Source organism: Entelurus aequoreus, linkage group LG06, assembly GCF_033978785.1.
Source record: "Entelurus aequoreus isolate RoL-2023_Sb linkage group LG06, RoL_Eaeq_v1.1, whole genome shotgun sequence".
Classification (NCBI taxonomy): domain Eukaryota; kingdom Metazoa; phylum Chordata; class Actinopteri; order Syngnathiformes; family Syngnathidae; genus Entelurus; species Entelurus aequoreus.
In genome coordinates, this window is record NC_084736.1 from 35,206,872 (window position 1) to 35,228,636 (window position 21,765).

The 21,765-nt window shown below is 48.1% G+C and overlaps 2 protein-coding genes across 7 annotated transcripts in view; both read right to left on the minus strand.

Moving 5' to 3' along the window:
• Positions 1-1,426: 1,426 nt before the first annotated feature.
• Positions 1,427-11,294, minus strand: mapkbp1 (mitogen-activated protein kinase binding protein 1). The gene is made up of 30 exons (XM_062050619.1): positions 10,903-11,294; positions 10,068-10,159; positions 8,595-8,657; positions 8,482-8,539; positions 8,246-8,416; positions 8,052-8,189; positions 7,809-7,991; positions 7,580-7,740; positions 7,324-7,513; positions 7,121-7,264; positions 6,886-7,058; positions 6,032-6,123; positions 5,833-5,958; positions 5,684-5,754; positions 5,464-5,585; positions 5,333-5,408; positions 5,163-5,274; positions 4,829-4,892; positions 4,594-4,719; positions 4,419-4,522; positions 4,316-4,353; positions 3,873-3,989; positions 3,688-3,783; positions 3,503-3,615; positions 3,307-3,431; positions 2,974-3,238; positions 2,700-2,911; positions 2,094-2,630; positions 1,828-1,913; positions 1,427-1,766 (listed from the first exon to the last, which is right to left on the minus strand). Exons 1-30 carry the CDS (start codon positions 11,002-11,004, stop codon positions 1,536-1,538), a joined length of 4,188 nt encoding a protein of 1,395 aa, XP_061906603.1. The 5' UTR covers positions 11,005-11,294; the 3' UTR covers positions 1,427-1,535.
• A 3,368-nt stretch (positions 11,295-14,662) lies between these two features.
• The window catches only part of mgaa (MAX dimerization protein MGA a), a 51,122-nt gene continuing 44,019 nt past the window's right edge, over positions 14,663-21,765 (minus strand). For 5 of the 6 annotated variants that reach the window (XM_062050625.1, XM_062050624.1, XM_062050622.1 and 2 more), the window contains exons 24-26: positions 17,526-17,699; positions 17,236-17,355; positions 14,666-15,483 (exon numbers count right to left, since the gene is read on the minus strand). In XM_062050625.1, coding sequence (XP_061906609.1) covers positions 15,020-15,483; positions 17,236-17,355; positions 17,526-17,699 — 758 coding nt within the window. In that variant the 3' untranslated portion in view covers positions 14,666-15,019. Of the gene's footprint in view, positions 15,484-17,235; positions 17,356-17,525; positions 17,700-21,765 lie in introns of all 6 variants that reach the window. The other variant, XM_062050626.1, reaches the window with a different exon arrangement.

The following is a 21,765-nucleotide window of genomic DNA, read 5'->3' on the forward strand; positions in this document are numbered from 1 at the left end:
AACAAGTGCTGACCAGGATGAGCGATGTCTGATGGCAGCAGGTTGAAAAGTGCTGACCAGGGTTAGATATGTCTGATGGCAGCAGGTTGAACAAGTGCTGACCAGGATGTGCAATGTCTGATGGCAGCAGGTTGAACATGTGCTGACCAGGGTGAGAGGTGACTAGCCAGATTGTCTTTGCTGTGCCGAGGCAGCAAGATTGAGCAATGTCCTTTAGGGAAGGCAGAGGGTGGCCAATGATCTTCTCCGCTGTCCAGGTTATCTTCTGCAGGAACTTCCAGTCTGCTGCAAGTACATGACTTGCATCAAAATCTTCTGAATAAAATCTATTATGGTCCTTATGTGGTAGGACTTGCTGAACAAACTGCAGTGTCAACTGGCTCTCAGACAAATGACTCGCAACTGCCAATTGGTTGTCATCGTTCAAAAGACTTGGTTCGCTCACTAAAGTCACATCTCCCTGCCAAGCTCACCCAACTGGACGATATCGTTAAGATGTACCACACCCAAGGTCTCAAACTGGACGATATCGTTAAGATGTACCACACCCAAGGTCTCAAACTGGACGATATCGTTACGATCTACCAGTGCCCAAGGTCTCAAACTGGGCGATATCGTTAAGATCTACCACACCCAAGGTCTCAAACTGGATGATAACGTTAAGATCTACCACACCCAAGGTCTCAAACTGGACGATATCATTAAGATCTACCACACCCAAAGTCTCAAACTGGATGATATCATTAAGATCTACCACACCCAAGGTCTCAAACTGGACGATATCGTTAAGATCTACCACACCCAAGGTCTCAAACTGGACGATATCGTTAAGATCTACCACACCCAAGGTCTAAAACTAGACGATATTGTTAAGATCTACCACAACCAAGTGTGACTTCAGGAGGACAGTCACCACACAAGTCAAAACCATCTTCTGGAAAAGACAAGGAAGAAGGAAACCGTAGACTGGATGTATTGAGTAAACATTTGGTGGGTGTCAAGGACACCTTTTGGGTAACTCCAGTGAAAAGTTGGTGTGCCACACCTGCAGCTGATTACCTGCATGACATGTCCACCATCCAAGGATGTCAGGTCAGTAGGTGTGAGGCACCACCTCAATTATTCAATTATATTTACCCCAAAGACACTTTGGATCACCTTGGATGCGCTGCGGCCCTAAGCCTCTCCCTGCAGGTGGCGCTAGCATATGACTCCTATTATATTAAAGACAGTGGGCGGCGCTAACACCAATCATTGCTCTCGTCTGAACCTGGACGTCTTTCAAAACATGGCAGCTACGGAGGTTATACTCCTACTTTTTGGGGAGTTACTGGTAAATAATTGAGAATTGTACGTGTGCGATGACGTCACCATCACCTTCAACATGCGCATGTGTGTGCCTGCAAAAACACAATCTTTGTAAACAGGAAGCAGCACATTTATTTCAAAATGGTTTCCACCAAAGTTTGTTCAAACGGCAGACAGTGTTTTTTGCGCCTTCTTCACACAGGAAGTCAGGTGTAAAAGGTGCGGGTCTAGGTGTCCTCCAGGGGGCGGAGCTTCCGGTTGACCGCTTGAAGCAGCAGAAGCGAGTACTCCTCCAGCAACGCCGCCGTCCGTTCTTGGCCCGCCACTTCCAAAAGCCCCCCGCCAGACCCCAGTTGCAGAGACTCAAGCTCCGCCCTCATGGCCTGAAGGGCCTCTGATAGGTGCTGGGTCACGTGACTCTGCTCGGGGGTGGAGTCTTCGGAACAGGAGGCGCTCATCTGCGAGAAGCAAGGTGGTCATTGTGGCTGAGAAAGCAGGACAGGAAGTTGAGGGGCGTACCTTCCTGTACAGGTGTGTGGCTCGCTTGAAGCAGCTCAGCAGCTCACTGGTCAGCGCCTGGCACTCCTCCACGCTCATTGGCCGGTCTGCAGCGAGAGGGGAGTCAAACAGACCATACGCACGGGTCATGTGACAGGTGGGTAGGGCGGAAAGGTAAACGGGGAGGAGTCTCACCGGCCGGTGACAGAGAGGAAGAAGAGGAATGATGAAGGCCAGACGGAAAGATGACAGGATGAAGGGATGAGGAAAAGTAGAAGGTTCCAAACCTGCGTCGTCCTTTGGCTTCGTGCCGCCGCCAGCCTCCTCCAGCAGGGTGGGGCCAGGGACGGGAGGGGGCCCAGAGGGGGCGGTCTTGATGGAAGGTTTGTCGGGAAGTGGCGCCGCTGGCAAACGAGCGTGGAGGAAGCGAGGGGACGGGGTGGGCTGGTTTCCCTGCCAACTCGGGGAGGAAAAAGGACAGCTGACTAGAACTGGAGCGGGGGCCGCTTGTGGGGGCGTGGCTTGAGGGGTAATCAGACAGGAGAACCCGGCCCCCGTCGCCCCCACCGAAGGGTCCAAGGAGGCTCGGTCCAGGGCGTCGCCCAGCGAGACGGAGCGGGACATCTTGGCCATGGAGCTGGTGGTGGGGCTCATGTAGGAGCGCGACCCCCCCGCCCATGGGGAGGGCTTCCTGAGCGTGGTCATGGCAACACTTTCCTGGTGGGGAGAAGAGGCGAAGTGGCGGCGGGGGCCAGATGGGAGGCTAGTGGGACGTTGAAGAGACACGCCTCCACACAGACCAGAGGGCAAAGGTGAGACACAGTCTGAAAAAGAGCCAGAAATAAAACAACACAATTCGTCACTTTGGGCCTGCGGATGTGTTCTGGTGCTACCTGGCTCCACCGCCTGGAAGACTACTCCCACTTCCTTTCTCGACTCCACCACCTTCTTGCTGTGGAGGTCCTGCACCTCATCCTCCAGAAGACGACTTTCCTTTTGACACTGGTCCTTGTTCTCGTCCCTCAAATGATGGACCTCAGAGACCAGAGGACGGGACTTCTTCTCCCTGGCTTCCGACCCGGTCTGAGACCAAGGTACGATCCGACTGAGGAGCAGAACCCGAGAGGAGCACAAATGAAAGGTGAACCAGAGGAGGTCGGCTCGTACCTTGCAGCAGAGTTCTGGGAGAGGAACTTGGACGAGATGCTGAGGCTTTCATTGGAGCTGTGAGCGGTTCTGCTCGGTCCGTCTGCCAAAACAATAGACACATGTGTCACGTGCACCTTTGGACTCGGAGCAGAGTCACCTGCGACGTCGGCCAGCGTGACAAAGTGTTTCTTCAGGAAGGCTTCCTGGTCCGGAGTCTGAGGGACGAGTCCAGCGTCCACCTCGTCGTCCAGCGAGTCGCCGTCCTCACTGAGCTGTTCCGAGTCTGACGAGAGACAAAACAGACTTCTTGACTTACCTGTACTGGGCCAACATCCTGATCTGAGGCCACACCTTCTGCTCCCGGGTGTGGACTTGAGGTTCTGGAATTGAATCTGAGCGAGCAGCCACTGTCTGGGCTCGGTTTGTCCCGCTGTCCAGCTACAGCTACACTACACGTCCCCTTCACCTCAAAGTCACTGCAGAAAGCGGACTTAGTCTAGCGTGTGATGGCCATGACAGGCGGGAGGACATGAGGACGGCGGTCTACCTGCTCATGCTCTCCTCCCACTGGTCGGGAAACAACACTGTCTCTTCCTTCTCTGGGCTCTGATTGGACATGAAGTCCGGTCTGTGATTGGTCCTTACCTCCACATGCTCCACCTGAGCGGGTGGAACCAGGGTCAGAACTTGAAGGTCCAATCAGAACCAGGGTTACCGGTTTCAGCCACTGACCTGCAAACTGATGCTACTTCCTTTCAGCTGATTGGTCTTGTGAAGCCCAGCCCCTGAGACCCAGGTCCCCATCGGGCTGCCACTACTGCAGAGCGTCTTCATTAGGAGGGACAGATGGACATTTCACTAAGGAAATCCTTTTTGGCAAGTATGGAGGATGGATGGATGGAAGCGTGTGACGCAACCTCGGTCTCCGCATCCAGTTGTCTCAGGTCCAACATGGACTTCACTGTCAGAACATCGCCGGCGCCGCCCGACTTCCTGGACCAGCGGCGCCGAGGGAGTCGTCCTTCTGAAGGAGGCTGAAAAAACATAGCAAGCTAACAAAAAGATGCTAACAATATTAAAACAGCTAACTAACAAAAATATGCTGACAATATAAAACACCACAAGCTAACAAAAATATGCTAACAATATAAAACACCACAAGCTAACAAAAAGATGCTAACAATATAAAACACCACAAGCTAACAAAAAGATGCTAACAATATATAACACCACAAGCTAACAAAAAGATGCTATCAATATTAAAACTGCAAACTAACAAAAAGATGCTAACGATATATAACACCACAAGCTAACAAAAAGATGCAGACAATATAGCACTGGTGGGTTAAAAGTCACTCACCATCATGCAGCCTGACTTCCTGTCATGTGACGTGTCAGCTGCAAGCAAAGTTCCATTACTGCCTCAACTTTCAACTGTTTTCCACGTTGCTATGTCAACACACCTGCGTTCTCCTCCACCCTGCTGAGACCAGCTGGCTCCTCCTCCTCCTCCTCCTCCTCCTCCTCGCTGTCAGAAGACATGGCATGGGGGGGACACTCCGCCTCCCTGCGGCACCAACAGCGTATGACGTCATCCGCCGTTTCCATGGGAACCACACAGGCGATAATCTACCTCACCTGAACTTTGCCGCCCGCTGAGGTGCATTGTGGGACACGCCACCCGAGAGGGAGGGTCTTAGGTCAGCCAGCCGCTGCTGCATCTTCAGCGTCATCTGTGGGCTCAGACGCCACACGAAGATGCAGCTACACGCACACACACATGTACACACACACACACATGCACGCACACAAACACACGCACACACAAGTGTGACTCATGGTATGTGACCACATGAGGGTCAGTGTAGCGTACCTGTCTCCTGACACACTGATGAGGCGTGTGCAGTCGTTGCTGAACTTCAAGCCAGTCACCACCTCTGACACACACACACGAAGAGCAGACTGTTAACACACCCACAGGACCCAGCCGAGTGTCCAAAGACGGTGGCCACACACACACACACACACACACACACACACACACACACACACACACACACACACACACACACACACACACACACACACACACACACACACACACACACACACACACACACACACACACACACACACACACACACACACACACACACACACACACACACACACACACACACACACACACACACACACACACGACCCACCTGAGTGTCCAAAGACGGTGGCCACAGACTGGCCGGAGTACAAGTCGAAGATGTTGATGCTCTTGTCGGAACAGGAAGTGGCGATGTAGAGACCCGAGGGGTCGATGGTGACCTGCAGAGGAGGCAGAGAATGAGACTTCCTGGTTGGTTACCATGTCAACAGGCCGCACCTTGATGAGCGTTCCATCTTCTCCCTGAGAGCCTTTGAAAATCTTCTTCTGTTTGCTGTTGCTGATGTTGAAGATCCTGCAGGACGGACATCCTCATCCTCATGGTCTTCAGAAAGGGGGCGGAGTCTCACCTGATGCTGCGGTCCTGGCAGCCAATGGCGGCATATTTCCTGGTGGGCTCCACGTCCATGTCATAGAGCGTGGTCTTCCTCGCCACGTGGTGCGTCCGAGTGAACTCCAGACCGTGGTCCGTCTGCGTGGGGAGTCCAAGGTTAGCAACAAGAAGTGCTAACTCGGCCGGGGAGTACAAGGTTAGCAACAGGAAGTGCTAACTTGGCGGGAGGACCACACCTCTTGGCCGCTGCGGAAGTAGACGCTCTTGTCCGCGCCGCAGCTGATCAGTCGCACTTTGCCCCCGCTGGCTGCAAGGCAGGAAGCACGAAGTGATGATGTCACGCTTTACACAGGAGAGGCTGCTGGCGGGGTCAGAGGTCACCAACCAGCGAATCTGACGGCGGTGATGGACGAGGAGTGTTCGTCCAGTGTTTGGACCAGACGGTAGTCCGCCGCCGCGTCCAACACGTGGATGAGGCGATCTCGACCGGCCGTGGCCAAAAAGTGGACGCCTGACAGGTGCGGTCATGTGACACGGTTACTATCGGCCAATCGCAGGCTTGGATTCGGTCACTTGACACTTACCTGTCTCCGCCTGGGAGAAGTCCAGACTAAGAATCTCAGAGTCATGCGCCTGAACGTTGACAATCTCCTCCATGGCGTGCAGGTCTAGGACCCTGACACAGGAATGGCCCCAGGAACAGGCACACCCGGCACAGGCACAGGTACAGGTACAGGCATAGGTAGAGGTACAGGCACAGGTATAGGCAGACCCGGCACAGGTAGAGGTACAGGCACAGGTAGAGGCAGACCCGGCACAGGTAGAGGTAGAGGTACAGACACAGTCATAGGTAGAGGTACAGGCATAGGTAGAGGTACAGGCACAGGCAGAGGCACAGGTAGAGGTACAGGCAGAGGCACAGGCAGTGGCAGAGGTACAGGCATAGGTAGAGATACAGGCATAGGCAGACACGCAGTAACAGGCACAGGTCCAGACAGAGGCCCACGCATAGACACAGAGGCACAGGCAGGTACACACCCACACGAGAAAAAGACACAGGCACACCATGTACAGGCAGAGGTAGAGGCACAGACACACGCATAGACACAGGCACACCATGTACAGGCACAGACACATGCATAGACACAGGCACACAGGCACAGGTAGTTACACACCCACACCAGACACAGGCATGGACACAGGTGCACCAGGTAGAGGCAGAAACACACAGACACAGGCATGGACATAGGTATAGACACAGGCACACACAGACACAGGTGTGGACACAGGTATAGACAAAGGTGCACAAGGTAGAGGCACAGACACAGGTAGTTACACACCCACACCAAACACAGGTGTGGACACGGACACAGGTATAGAAACAGACATTAGGTGACAAGATGAACTTCCTGCTTCTTTATGGGGTGTGGTCACAGACCTGAGGACACCCATGCGGTCTCCTGAGGCCAGGTGGCGTCCATCAGGACTGATCCGCAGGGTCCTGATTCCCCCGCGACTCTGCTCGCACTGTGGGCCCTCAGCGACTGAGACACTGTCCGTGTCCAGGAGGCTGGCCGCATTGTGGTCCACATAGATGACCGTGTGCAGATCCTGAAGGGGTCGGAGGTCAGCGTTACTTGCAGACTGGTGCACGTGCACGTGCGTGCTCCTACATGGCTCAAAACGTTGGCCTGCAAGGAGTGGCGCCCGTCTACGGTCCACACACGGATGGTGTTGTCTGACGAGCAGGACAGGAAGCAGCCCGGGGCCAAGACCAGCTTTTCTGCTCCCGTGACCCCGCCCTCCTGGGGAAACACCTGTAGGCCAGACGGGGACGTGCTAGTCATCAGCGGTCTCAAAGACCTTAGACCCTTACCTCTAGACTCCACACACATGAGGCGTGGTAGAGCGCCGAGTAGAGTTTGCCCACCCGCCGGAGGTCTCCCACGTCCCACACGTAGACGCTGTGGTCGTTGTAGATGCACGACAGCCAGTGGTTGCTGGGGTCGTAGGTCACGGCCACCGTGTCAGGATAGCGCGCGTCCGCCCTGCAGGAGAACAGCTGACTGGGGGGAGAGCGGGATGAGCTCAGAGGGACAAGGTTGCCCCCGCGGGACAGCTGAGCGGGTTACCTGATGTCGGTCATTGCAGCAACGTCCACGCCCAGGAAGTGTGGGCGGGGCAAAGTGCAGATGAAGTGCAACGTCAGGGGGCTGAAGGCGCGCACGGCGCCGTCGGAGCAACCGCAGAAAATCAGCTGGTCCGTGACGCACAAACAAGTAGCCTGTGCCGCCTGCACAAGCACCAGCACCGCGTCACACAACCTCACACAACTTCATCCACTTTGGACAGGGGACCCACCCGGAGCTCCACCCACTTGTCCAGCAGGCGGCGCTGGTCGAACTGGACCAGCAGACCCGAGGTAGTGATGCAGAAGGTGAAGGACGCCTGCTGGCCCCGCCCACAGCCCACGTCACAGAAGAAGTTGTTCCTGAGTTCTCCCAGCAGCCCTGAACGCCCCAGCAGAGGCACGGTGGCGTTCCCCTGCGTGTGGGGAAGCTCACATGGTCACGTGACTTCCTGTCGGACACGGACGTGACTCACCTTGGACGTCTTACTGTGGTCCAGGTACCAGAACTTGAGGTGACGGTTTCCTGCCGTCACAAAGTAGGAGCTGTCGTGTGAGAAGGAGACGGCCGTCACCTTACTGGACACCTTGTTGGCGGCCACCACCACGTCTTTCTGCACACACACAGGAAGTCAGACACCTGGGGCTACAGGTGATGTGAGCCAGGTACCTTCCAGTTCCACACGTGGACCATCATGTCATGCTGGTATCCCACGCTGATGATATATTTGCCGTTGGGAGAGAAGATCACGCAGGCCACGCCATATTTGTGCTCCTGGAGCTTGGTCACCTGGGCGCCGCTCGTCACCTCCCACACGCGCACCGCTGGCAAGTGGCCGCTCTGAGGACCGCCACGTGTCACATTAGGGCCTAAAAACGGGGACGGGGACACGTCACGCCACTCACCTCGCCGGTGACCACGTGCTTGCCGTCCGGGGAGAACGCCAGCGTGGTGATGGTCTTCCTGCGGGCCGACACGTCGGTAACCGTGGCAACGGCGGGACACACCATAGACTTACCTCCACGTGTTGAAAATGTGGCATTGTTTGTTCTTGCGAGGATGCAGCAGGACCACCACACACCTGTGCACAAGGACCCTCCTTTCATTGAGTCCAACTGGTTCTCACCCAAAAGCTGACATGTTTTACAAGCTAACAAGTTTAATGCCCCTTTACAAGCTAGCATGTTTTACAAGCTAACATGTTTTACAAGCTAGCATGTTTTACAAGCTAACATGTTTACAAGCTAACATGTTTTACAAGCTAGCATGTTTTACATGCTAACAGGTTTAATGCCCCTTTACAAGCTAGCATGTTTTACAAGCTAACAAGTTTAATGCCCCTTTACAAGCTAGCATGTTTTATAAGCTAACATGTTTACAAGCTAACATGTTTTAGGACACTTTACAAGCTAGCATGTGTTACAAGCTAGCACGTTTTACAAGCTAGCACGTTTTACAAGCTAGCACGTTTTACAAGCTAACATGTTTTACAAGCTAGCATGTTTTACAAGCTAGCATGTTTTACAAGCTAACATGTTTAAGGACACTTTACAAGCTAGCATGTTTTACAAGCTAACAAGTTTTACAAGTTAAATGCCCCTTTACAAGCTAGCATGTTTCACAAGCTAACAAGTTGAATGCCCCTTTACAAGCTAGCATGTTTTACAAGCTAACATGTTTTACAAGCTAACATGTTTTAGGACACTTTACAAGCTAGCATGTGTTACAAGCTAACATGTTTACAAGCTAACATGTTTTAGGACACTTTACAAGCTAGCATGTGATACAAGCTAGCATGTTTTACAAGCTAACATGTTTTAGGACACTTTACAAGCTAGAATGTGTTACAAGCTAGCATGTTTTACAAGCTAACTAGTTAACAAGTTTAATGCCCCTTTACAAGCTAGCATGTTTTACAAGCTAACATGTTTACAAGCTAACACGTTTTAGGACACTTTACAAGCTAGCATGTTTTACAAGCTAACAAGTTTTACAAGTTAACAAGTTTAATGCCCCTTTACAAGCTAGCATGTTTTACAAGCTAACCTGTGTACAAGTTAACAAGTTTGAGGACACGTTACAAGCTAACATGTTTCACAAGCTAACACGTTTGAGGACACTTTAGAAGCTAACATCTCTGGACTGGTACAGAATAGGAGTCATTCCTAGGGAATATGCAACTGGACTTCAGGCACAGTTTGAGAAGTGGCACCGTATCAAAAGAAGTTCAACCATAGCAAACTTTACTCTGGAGGACTTTGGTTCCAGAGACAGAGGGGCTGGTTGAGGTGAATGTGAGTCTAGTCTAGGGTACAGGTCTAGGGTACAAGTTGAGACTGAATGATCAAACATGGCCCTGGGTTGTTGGCCAACCACAGCACCGAACTCCAGACTTCACCCGTCTACGGGGGCGGGCCTCTGATAGATCCACCAATCAATGTTATTGATAAAGATGTTGCCACAAAAGTCACATGGCATGCAAGTTTCTCACCCCGCGGGATACGCCAATAGTCCAGTCCGAGGGTCACATGACAGCGCTCGGTTGCCAGGTGCTGTGATGCCCAGGACCTTTTCCAGGGTCACCTGCAGGGGAGAAGTCCAATCCTGTAAGACAGCTCCCAACATTCCATCACAATGGTCACAAATGTCACGTGTCCTGGTTAGCTTCTAGTCATGATCACAGGTGGTGCTGATTACACAGCAGGATTGTTGCACAGGTGTGCACGATGCCACAGGTGTCCCAGGTTCTGAGGGAGCGTGCAGACTGCAGGAATGTCCACCACAGCGGTTGAATGTTCATTCCTCTACCATTAGGCCTTTCAGAGGATTTGGCAGTACATCCAACCGGCCTCACAACCGCAGACCACATTTAACCACACCAGCCCAGGACCTCCACATCCAGCAGGTGCACCTCCATGGTCATCTGAGACCAACAACAACTGCTTTTCATAATCGAAGAATTTCTGCACAAATTGAGAAACCATCTCAGAGAAGTTCCTCTGCTTCCTCGTCGTCCTTATCGGCTACTATTAGCTGATAGCGGTGAAGTTAGCTCTCAGTCGTCTTGCTACCTCTCGTTTTTTAGCATCGCCGACGTCAGAGTCTCACAATGACATGTTATCGACGAGGCAGGAGTTGAAGGTGCGGCCGTGTTGTTAGCATTGTCGGCTGTGAAAGTCCTCTTGGTTGTCAGCACATCAACTATGACGTCATCATTGTCGACTATGCTACGACTTGTTGGTCAAGTGAGCAGTTAGCTTTAGCCTCCTTGCTAGCTATCACACCTGAGCTGCGCGTGCACGCACATAATAAACAATCAGACACACCTTGGCGTCCAGCTGCTGACGCGCGTCTCGGCCCCGCCCCCTCAGCTTGATTGACAGGTTCTTGATGCGGCGGCTGATCGCGCCACTTCCGTCGGTGCTCATCTTAGCTCCCCGGCTAGCGAGCAGCCTTCTCCCGCATGACGACTGCGGCCCATCCGCCGTCAGCTCAGCCGAACCTGCGGCGTCAGCACGTGTGGTGGAGCGCTTCCGGTCGTTGGCTGCGGTTCCGCATGGTGGTCAGCTGGGGGAAGGAGAAGGAGAATAAGAAGAAGAAGGAGCAGAAGAAGCAGCCTCTCGGTCACTCTGCGGCCACGACACACGCGTTTCCGGTTGGACTTTCAAAGTAAAGTCACAGTTCGCACTGGGACGATCTTTGTCGTGACGTCTGTGTTGTCGGTTCGCTCTGAAGTCAACGCCTCTCTCCATCGCGGGTTAATATGCAACTCCCTGTTTGTGTTGGTCTCAAATAAACATTTGCAATTACACTCTGCACTTTTACTTTGCTGACGGGACGAACGACTTCCTGTTTTATTCAGGTTCTCGCGACAGCAACGAGGAATAATAAATTCAGCTTTACTATCCAAAGAAAAGTTTACCTTTTATATTTGATACTTTATTTATAAAAATGAAAGTTTACCTTTTATATTTGATACTTTTTTTTATAAAAATTAAAGTTTACCTTTTATATTTGATACTTTATTCATAAAAATTAAAGTCTACCGCTTATGTTTGATACTTATTTATGAACATTAAAGTCTACCGTTTATGTTTGATACTTTTATAAAAATTTAAGTCTACCTTTTTATATTTGATACTGGTCCGTGTACCTTCCGTTCATTCTATTTCCAATTCTGAAACGCAAATCAAAAAACAATTTGGGCCGTTTTTCGATTTTTATTATACATGGCAGATTTTAAAACATACAAAAACTGGTTGATAGTCATTAAAATATTGCCATAAAATTGTATTTTGTGCTGTTTACAATTTATGTTCATCCAAAATGCAAAAATGTGTGTTTATCTGTGTGATGACAACTTGAACCGGAAGCAGCTTTTCCTTCACGTTGAGCTAGCATTTTGTTAGCATCACATCTTTGTTCAGTAGCAGTGTAGAAATGAAAGTTAGGAGGCTGCATGCATGTTGTGTTGCGTAAAGACAAAGTTGAAAACATGGTCTCTTGTATGTAGTGCTGCCACCTACTGGTCTCTTGTATGTAGTGCTGCCACCTGCTGGTCTGTTGAATGTAGTGCTGCCACCTGCTGGTCTCTTGTATGTAGTGCTGCCACCTGCTGGTCCCTTGTATGTAGTGCTGCCACCTGCTGGTCTCCTGTATGTAGTGCTGCCACCTGCTGGTCTCCTGTATGTAGTGCTGCCACCTGCTGGTCTCTTGTATGTAGTGCTGCCACCTGCTGGTCTCTTGTATGTAGTGCTGCCACCTGCTGGTCTGCTGTATGTAGTGCTGCCACCTGCTGGTCTGCTGTATGTAGTGCTGCCACCTGTTGGTCTCTTGTATGTAGTGCTGCCACCTGCTGGTCTGCTGTATGTAGTGCTACCACCTGCTGGTCTCTTGTATGTAGTGCTGCCACCTGCTGGTCTGTTGTATGTAGTGCTACCACCTGCTGGTCTCTTGTCCAACATCTGGGGCCGTACTTATCAAGCTTCTTAAAATTACTCCTAAGAAGTCTGCTAAGAGTTGACTTAAGAGTAAATAAATTCTTCGCTGAAAGCTGCACTTAAAAGTTAGTTATCAAGCGTCTTACTCACACTTTCAGCGAAGTGTAGGACTGAATCTTAAGTGTCACACTCAGAGCTGAATTACGACATTACTATGTGCCATAAACGGAATTTTAGGCGACGTCATTTCTGTGTCCATAGAAATGACCAATCACGGAAGGGAATCCGTTGTCTAAGAATAAAGAAATATCTTGGAAATATTTAAGTGGACAATGGGAGTGTATATTTTGACAATAAACTACAAAATAATACAAAACAAACTAGTCCCCACCGGCACTCACGCTACCGCTCCCTCTCTTCTTTCGCCCACACACTCACTGACGTCACTCACCTCACGGCCACACACATACGCTACTGTCATAACATTTTCTTTCCAATTCATTAATTAGGCAACTAATTTGAAACTGGTGTGGGTGGCTCTATATATACTAGCCCACTGCAGACACATGCAGAAATCAACAAAGAATCGAAAAGTATTAAATCTGTGACAAAAATAATATCCGCTCTGTCTAAACGATACCGTTTGATCAGCGGCTCGTCATCAAAAAAAAACAAAACATTGTTCCGTTCCCTGAACGTTCGCGCACGTCTCTCTCGCCTCAGTGCCATCCCCTGCTGGCAACTCCTAACCACTTAAGACACCCCTGAAGGTCTCTTAAATATCGTGGAGAGTAGGAGTGATTCTTAGACTTAAGAACGTTGATAAAAAGCTTTTATTCTTAAGTTTGAGAGTAGGACTAAATTTCGCAAATTCTCAGGACTTAAGTGTAAAATGGCACTCTAAGAAGCTTGATAAGTACGGCCCCTGATCAATAATATTATTTCAACATCCATCCACCCATTTTCTATTGCGTGTCCCTTTCGGGGTTGCTGGAGCCTATCCCAGCTGCATTCGTGCAGAAGGCGGGGTACACCCTGGACAAAGAAGGCGGGGTACATCCTGGACAAGGAAGGAAAACGGGGTACACCCTGGACAAGGAAGGCCAAAGAAGGCGGGGTACACCCTGGACAACAAAGGCCAAGGAAGGCCGGGTACACCCTGGACAAGAAAGGCCAAGGAAGATGGGGTTACACCCCGTACAAGGAAGGACGGGTACACCCTGCACAAGGAAGGCGGTGTACACTCTGCACAAAGAAGGCCAAGGAGGGCGGAGTACACCCTGCACAAGGAAGGCCAAGGAAGGCGGTGTACACCCTGCACAAGGAAGGACGGGGTACACCCTAGACAAGGAAGGCGGGGTACACCCTGGACAAGGAAGGCGGCGTACACCCTGGACAAGGAAGGCGCGGTACACTCTGGACAAGGAAGGCGCCGTACACCCTGGACAAGGAAGGCGGGGTACACCCTGGACAAGGAAGGCGCCGTACACCCTGGACAAGGAATGCGGGGTACACCCTGGACAAGGAAAGACAAGGAAGGCGGGGTACATCCTGGACAAGGAAGGACAAAGAAGGCGCGGTACACTCTGGACAAGGAAGGCGCCGTACACCCTGGACAAGGAAGGCGCGGTACACTCTGGACAAGGAAGGCGCCGTACACCCTGGACAAGTCACCACCTCATCACAGGGCCAACACAGATAGACAACATTCACACACTAGGGCCCATTTAGTGTTGCCAATCAACCTATCCTCAGGTGCATGTCTTTGGAGGTGGGAGGAGCCTATCCACAGGGGCAATGTCTTTGGAGGTGGGAGGGGACTATCCCCAGGTGCATGTCCTTGGAGGTGGGAGGGGCCTATCCCCAGGTGCATGTCTTTGGAGGTGGGAGGAAGCCAGAGTAGAACCTACACAGTCACGAGGAGAACATGCAAACTCCACACAGCATCTGATCAATAATAATGTTTCAACATCTGATCAATAATGTTTTTGACAGGACAACTTGAGAAAATAAAATATTTTTCATACCAAGAATTGACAATAAATCACATTTACAGAATTCAAAAGAGAGAAAGTGATCATTGATTATTGATTACTAATTGATCACATTTGATTCACCTTTCAAGAACCAATCACAGACTTGATTTGTTTGCAGAAAAACTAACCATTTGATGCAAATGAAGACTTTATTTAAATAATTATATATAAGGTAGAAAAATACAGCTTTAGAACAAACTAACCAGCACATCTCACCTGTGTGATGATGTCATCTCACCTGCGTGATGTCATCTCACCTGCGGGATGATGTCATCTCACCTGCGGGATGATGTCATCTCACCTGCGTGGTGATGCCATCATCTCACCTGCGTGATGATGCCATCATCTCACCTGCGTGATGATGCCATCATCTCACCTGCGTGATGATGCCATCACCTCACCTGCGTGATGATGCCATCATCTCATTGCTGTGATGATGTCATCTTCTCATTGCTGTGATGACGCAATCAGGTGGGCGGGGCTCCTTTCAGTCCCAGAGGAACCAACCTGGGCATTGGCCGCCATGACACCCCATCCCCCCGTGGCTCCGCCCCTGGCCCTGATGACATCACTGTGTTAGGAGGGCCCTCCATCTTTGCCCCACCCACCTTCATGTGCAGCAGTGGGGGAGGAGTCAACACGGCTCCTTTGAGGCTCTCGTCAGACGCCATGTGGCCATTTAGCCCCACCTCCTCGTAGGCAACCGTCAAGGTTTGGTCCGTGGGGGCGATGCTCTCAAGTGAGGCGATCTCGTTGATGCTCTCGCCGCCGTCCTTCTGGTACGCCACTTCCTGCTTGCTGTCCGAGGTCGGGTGGGATCCGGCAGAGCTAAGAGACAGCACCATGGAAACGGGAGGCGGGGCCTCGGCTGTGTGCGGCTGTAGCTTGTTTGTGGGAGGAGCCAAGTAGATGAGGCTGTTTGAGTTGTCAGCTGGAAACAACAAACGTTATTCAGACTTTTGGATGCTAACACGCTTCATTTACCTGTTACCTCATTTCTCATCAATTATCATTTCTCATCAACTCATCAAGTCACATCATCAAATCTCATTTCTCATCAACCCTCAAGTCACATCTAGTCTTATCAAGTCTCTTTAATTCTTATTTCTCATCAACTCTCATCATCAAGTCACATCTAGTCTCATCATCAAGTCTCATTTCTCATCATCAAGTCACATCTAGTCTCATCATCAATTATCATTTCTCATCATCAAGGCACATCATCAATTATCATTTCTCATCAAGTCACATCAATTCTCATTTCTCATCAACTCATCATGTCACATCAATTCTCATTTCTCACAATCAATTCTCATTTCTCATTAACAAGTCACATCTAGTCTCATCATCAAGTCTCATTTTTCATCAACTCTCATCAAGTCACATCAAGTCTAATCATCAATTATCCTTTCTCATCAAGTCACATCAAGTCTCATCAAGTCACATCAAGTGTCACATCAAGTCTCATCAAGTCACATCAAGTGTCATCATCAGGTCTAATCAATTCTCATTTCTCATCAAGTCACATCAAATGTCATCAATATTTCATCATTAAGTCACATCAAGTCTCATCATCAAGTTACATCAATTCTCATCAAGTCTCATCACCAAGTCTTACCAAGTCTCATCATCAATTATCATTTATCATCATCAAGTCTCACCATCAATTCTCATTTCTCATCATCAAGTCTCATTAAGTATCATCAAGTCTCGAGTCTCACCATCAATTATCAATTCTCATTTCTCACCATCAATTCTCAATCAACTTTCATCAACTTACATCATCAATGTCTCATCAATTCTCATCAAGTGTCATTACTATCATCACTTATCAATTCTCATCATCAAGTCTCATTATTATCAAGTCTCACATCAAGTCACATCAAGCCATATCAAGTTTCACCAAGTCTCATCAAGAGTGATCAAATCTCATCATTAACTCAAGTCTCAACAAAACTCATTAAGTCTCACAATCAAGTCTCATCATCAAGTATCATCATCAAGTCTCACCATCAAGTCTCATTATAAATTCTCATCAAGTCTCAGCATCAATTCTCATCAAATTCTCGTCATTAATTCTCATCAAGTCTCGTTATTCTCATCAAGTCTCATTAGTAGTTCTCACATCAAGTCTCATCATTCATTGTCATCAAGTCTCATCAATTCCCATCTTAAATTCTCATCATCAAATTTCAAAGTCTCATCATCAAAAGTCATCAAGTCTCACTCATCAAGCCACATCAAGTCACATATTCAATTCTCATCATCAAGTCAGCATCAAGTCTCAGCATCAATTCTCACCAAGCCTCATCAAGTCATCAATTCTCATCAAGTCACATCATCAATTCTCATCATCAAGTCTCATAATCGTGATGATATTCTGATAATAATGTTGATATTCTAATAATAATAATAATAATGCTGATATTCTGATAATAATGATATAATAATAATAATGATATAATAATGATATTGTAATAATAATGCATCCATCCATCCATTTTCTACCGCTTATAATAATAATAACAATGATATTGTAATAATAATGATGATATTCTAATGATAATAACAATAATAATAATGATGATATTGTAATAATAATGATGACGATATTGTAATAATAATGATGATATTCTAAGAATAATAATGTGCCTGAAAGACAAGACTTAAAAAAGAGTGGTACCTGCTGGAGAAGACACCATGTGTCCTGCCAGCTGTGTTAGGACCAGTTGCCCTGGCAACGTTGTGGCCACCACAAACAGAGGGTTGTTTGGTGTGCTGGCCTGGCGGGCTGCGGCGTCACCTGAGGCAGGAAGGCGTGTCAGTGTTTCAGAGCACGCTACACCTTGGTACACCATTCCATGGTACGGTACGCCATGCCACAGCACACCACGCTACAGTACACCATGCCATGCCACACCACAGTACACCATGCCACGGTACACCACGCCACACAAATCACGCGAGTCTCACCGGGCGAGGGGAGGCTCTTGCGGCGACGCAAGATGTTGGGCTGGTTCCTCACCACTACTTCCTGGTTGGAGGCAGCGGGGACATGATGTTTGGGTGAGGAGGCGGGCCGACAAGGAGTGGGAGGAGCTTGTTCATGGTGAAGCTTATGACTGGTTGATTTGCGCTCATTTGGACCTGGAAGCACAAAGGTGTGACTCACTAAACTACTTGCTTCTAAATAGTCCCTCATAATCATTATTAATATGAATATTTTTATTATTATTATTAACAATATTAATGTTATTATTCATATTATGAAGATTGTTAATATTAACATTGCTATTATATTATTATTATAATTAAAACGGCTATTAACATTATGAACATTATTTTTATGAATATTGTTATTGATATGAATATTATGAATATAATTATTAATAATATTAATACTGTTGTTATTATTATTGGGGCCCGAGCAGCAGAAGGTGATGCACCTTTCTCCTAAAGATGTGGACACATTGTTCACCTGCAGGAAACGTCTCCATGTTGTCAGGCGCCACACGTATGGACAAAAATGTAACATTTTTGTGGTCCCCAAAATAAAATGTCAAAATTGGCTACACCCCCTCATGAGCCCCTCCTCCACAGAGACGTCTATCATGACGGCACACATGAAAGTCTCAGGAAGGTCGGCCATCTTGGTTTTGGTCTTCCATTTTTGGGTGACAAAAAAGGGTGGTACTTTAAGGAACTCCTCTGGACTTTGACCCAAAGAGTGGCGATTAAAATGACAGATCAACACATGTTTCCTACGCTATAAGTTGTGGGTGTGGTTTTTGGCCAATGTTTGGTGGAAAAAAGGGGTGTAGATTTAAGGAAGTCCTCCTAAAGACATAGTAGGCCAAGTGACACGGCAGGTGGTGGTGAACACTTGTACGCCATAATGGACACCAAACACTAAACGTTATTACCACATCTTATTTGGTAGAAACAATGATGATGACACTTTGAAGTACCTCTTCCTATCTACTCCTAATGGGTGGAGCTTAATTGCTCCACGCCAATCTGTAATTTCTGCACTTTAGCTGATGGGATCTTCTTCCCAACTGACATTAGGGGTCCCATCTTGCCTAGACACTACCATCGCCCCCTTGTGTTGGAACATTATAACTTCATACCTTCCTTGTACATGCACCCATCTTCTGGTGCAGACCTGGGCATTCTGCGGCCCGCGGGCCGCATCCGGCCCTTTGTACGTCCCTGTCCGGCCCGCGTGAGGCCAATCATAAATTACAAAATACATTTTCAAAAGTATCTATCTCGAGTGTGCAATACAACGGTGCTGCTTTTGTTTTGAAAAGCGTTATTTGTATTACTTCCGTGTGGACGTATGCTCGTGCGCGCAGCGGCAATCACAAATTACAAAATACATTTAAAAAATCATCTATGTCGTGCGTGCAATACAACTGTGCTGCTTTTATTTTGAAAAGTGTTATTTATGGGCGTATGTCCTGTGAGTGAAGGCGCACAGCGACAAGTGATGCACGGTTATCCCCGAGACGCTAAAAAGAGAAAAGTTGATGACGAATGGCGTGTTTTAAAAAAGACATGGACTGCCAAGTAAAGGTAAAGCCGTGTGCTTAATTTGTGGTACACATGTTGCTGTGTTTAAAGAATATATTGTAACGACCTGCTGAAGTTGATGTTGTGTTCTTGAGTTGCGGAAGGAGTGAGGATAGACGTGCGTGTGAAAGGAACGAGATAAGTTGAGCTGTGTTAGTATAGGTTGCTCAATAAAAGTTTAAAAAGAGCGTCAGACTTGGTGTGCACTTCTTTTGGACGCTACAATTTAAAGATTAAAGATTAAAGTACCAATGATTGTCACACACACACTAGATGTGGTGAAATTTGTCCTCAGCATTTGTCCCATCCCCTTGGGGAGCAGTGGGCAGCAGCGGCGCCGCGGCCGGGAATCATTTTGGTGATTTAACCCCCAACTCCAACCCTATGTTGCTGAGTGCCAAGCAGGGAGGTTATGGGTCCCATTTTTATAGTCTTTGGTATGACTCGGCTGGGATTTGAACTCCAACCTACCGATCTCAGGGCGGACACTCTAATTGGTGTCAGAAGTAAATCTTTGTGCATACTGTGCTGCTTAATTGTGTGCTCAGCCTGCTACGTCATCGGGAGGTACGTGCCACAATGTTTCCTGGCGACTTTGTCAAGATGGAACGGGAGGGAAAAGACATTGAGTGGGGACTTATGGTGCCAGCAGCACTGCAGATGTCTGTGTGAATCCAGGACGTGAGGATCTCGCCGCAAGGAGAGAGAGAGAGGGAGGAAGGACAGAGGCAGCATCTACAGGTGCCGCGAACGCTGCTTGGCATGGAAGAATTCCACCCTCAATGAAGACTCCCAGGTTTGATGGCAAGGCGAACTGGGAGGCATTTCATCCCACTTCTGACTCCAATTGTAGCGTCCAGAAGAAGTGCACACCAAGTCTGATGCTCTTTTTAAACTTTTATTGAGCAACCTATACTAACACAGCTCAACTTATCTCGTTCTTTCCACACGCACGTCTATCCTCACTCCTCATTTCCGCAACAGCAACGATTCCTCCTTATTCGCCAATCACCTTACAGGCGTGCTACGTTCACAACAAAGAGGATGCAGGATAAAGTGACAGAAATTTAAATTTTTGCATGGTATTACACATCAGGAAGCGTTGTGTAAGAATAGTGTTAAAAATAAAACCATCAAAAGCCATCTGCTTTTGAATAAAGGTAAGTTATGTTAAATGAAAATATTATTATTATTATTATTATTTATCTTACGGTATATCAAAAATAATTTGAGCAAAATTTAATTGAAATACTGTCGGTGTGGCCCTCCAGCAGTGCTCAGGTTGCTCATGCGGCCCCCGGTAAAAATTAATTGCCCACCCCTGTTCTGGTGGAACATTATAACTTCAAACCTTTCGGAATATTATAACTTCATACCTTCCTTATACATGCACCCATCTTGTAGTGGAACATTCTAACTTCAAACCTTCCTTATACAAACCCCGTTTCCATATGAGTTGGGAAATTGTGTTAGATATAAATATAAACGGAATACAATGATTTGCAAATAATTTTCAACCCATATTCAGTTGAATATGCTACAAAGACAACATATTTGATGTTCAAACTGATCAACTTTTTTTTTTTGCAAATAATCAGTAACTTTAGAATTTGATGCCAGCAACACGTGACAAAGAAGTTGGGAAAGGTGGCAATAAATACTGATAAAGTTGAGGAATGCTCATCAAACACTTATTTGGAACATCCCACAGGTGAACAGGCAAATTGGGAACAGGTGGGTGCCATGATTGGGTATAAAAGTAGATTCCATGAAATGCTAAGTCATTCACAAACAAGGATAGGGCGAAGGTCACCACTTTGTCAACAAATGCGTGAGCAAATTGTTGAACAGTTTAAGAAAAACCTTTCTCAACCAGCAAGGAATTTAGGGATTTCACCATCTACGGTCCGTAATATCATCAAAGGATTCAGAGAATCTGGAGAAATCACTGCACGTAAGCAGCTAACCCTGTGACCTTCGATCCCTCAGGCTGTACTGCATCAACAAGCGACATCAATGTGTAAAGGATATCACCACATGAGCTCAGGAACACTTCAGAAACCCACTGTCAGTAACTACAGTTGGTCGCTACATCTGTAAGTGCAAGTTAAAACTCTCCTATGCAAGGCGAAAACCGTTTATCAACAACACCCAGAAACGCCGTCGGCTTCGCTGGGCCTGAGCTCATCTAAGATGGACTGATACAAAGTGGAAAAGTGTTCTGTGGTCTGACGAGTCCACATTTCAAATTGTTTTTGGAAACTGTGGACGTCGTGTCCTCCGGACCAAAGAGGAAAAGAACCATCCGGATTGTTATAGGCGCAAAGTTGAAAAGCCAGCATCTGTGATGGTATGGGGGTGTACTAGTGCCCAAGACATGGGTAACTTACACATCTGTGAAGGCGCCATTAATGCTAAAAGGTACATACAGGTTTTGGAGCAACATACAGTATGTTGCCATCCAAGCAACGTTACCATGGACGCCCATGCTTATTTCAGCAAGACAATGCCAAGCCACGTGTTACATCAACGTGGTTTCATACTAAAAGAGTGCGGGTACTAGACTGGCCTGCCTGTAGTCCAGACCTGTCTCCCATTGAGAATGTGTGGCGCATTATGAAGCCTAAAATACCACAAC

Excerpts from the sequence above, each read along its gene's own strand:
- mapkbp1 (XM_062050619.1), bottom strand. The coding sequence starts at position 11,004 with ATGAGCACCGACGGAAGTGGCGCGATCAGCCGCCGCATCAAGAACCTG. Across the intron at positions 4,354-4,418 it reads CAGGGTGGAGGAGAACGCAG|CTGACACGTCACATGACAGG; the intron begins GTGTGTTGACAT and ends CTTTGCTTGCAG. Across the intron at positions 2,631-2,699 it reads CTTCCAGGCGGTGGAGCCAG|ACTGTGTCTCACCTTTGCCC; the intron begins GTAGCACCAGAA and ends GCTCTTTTTCAG.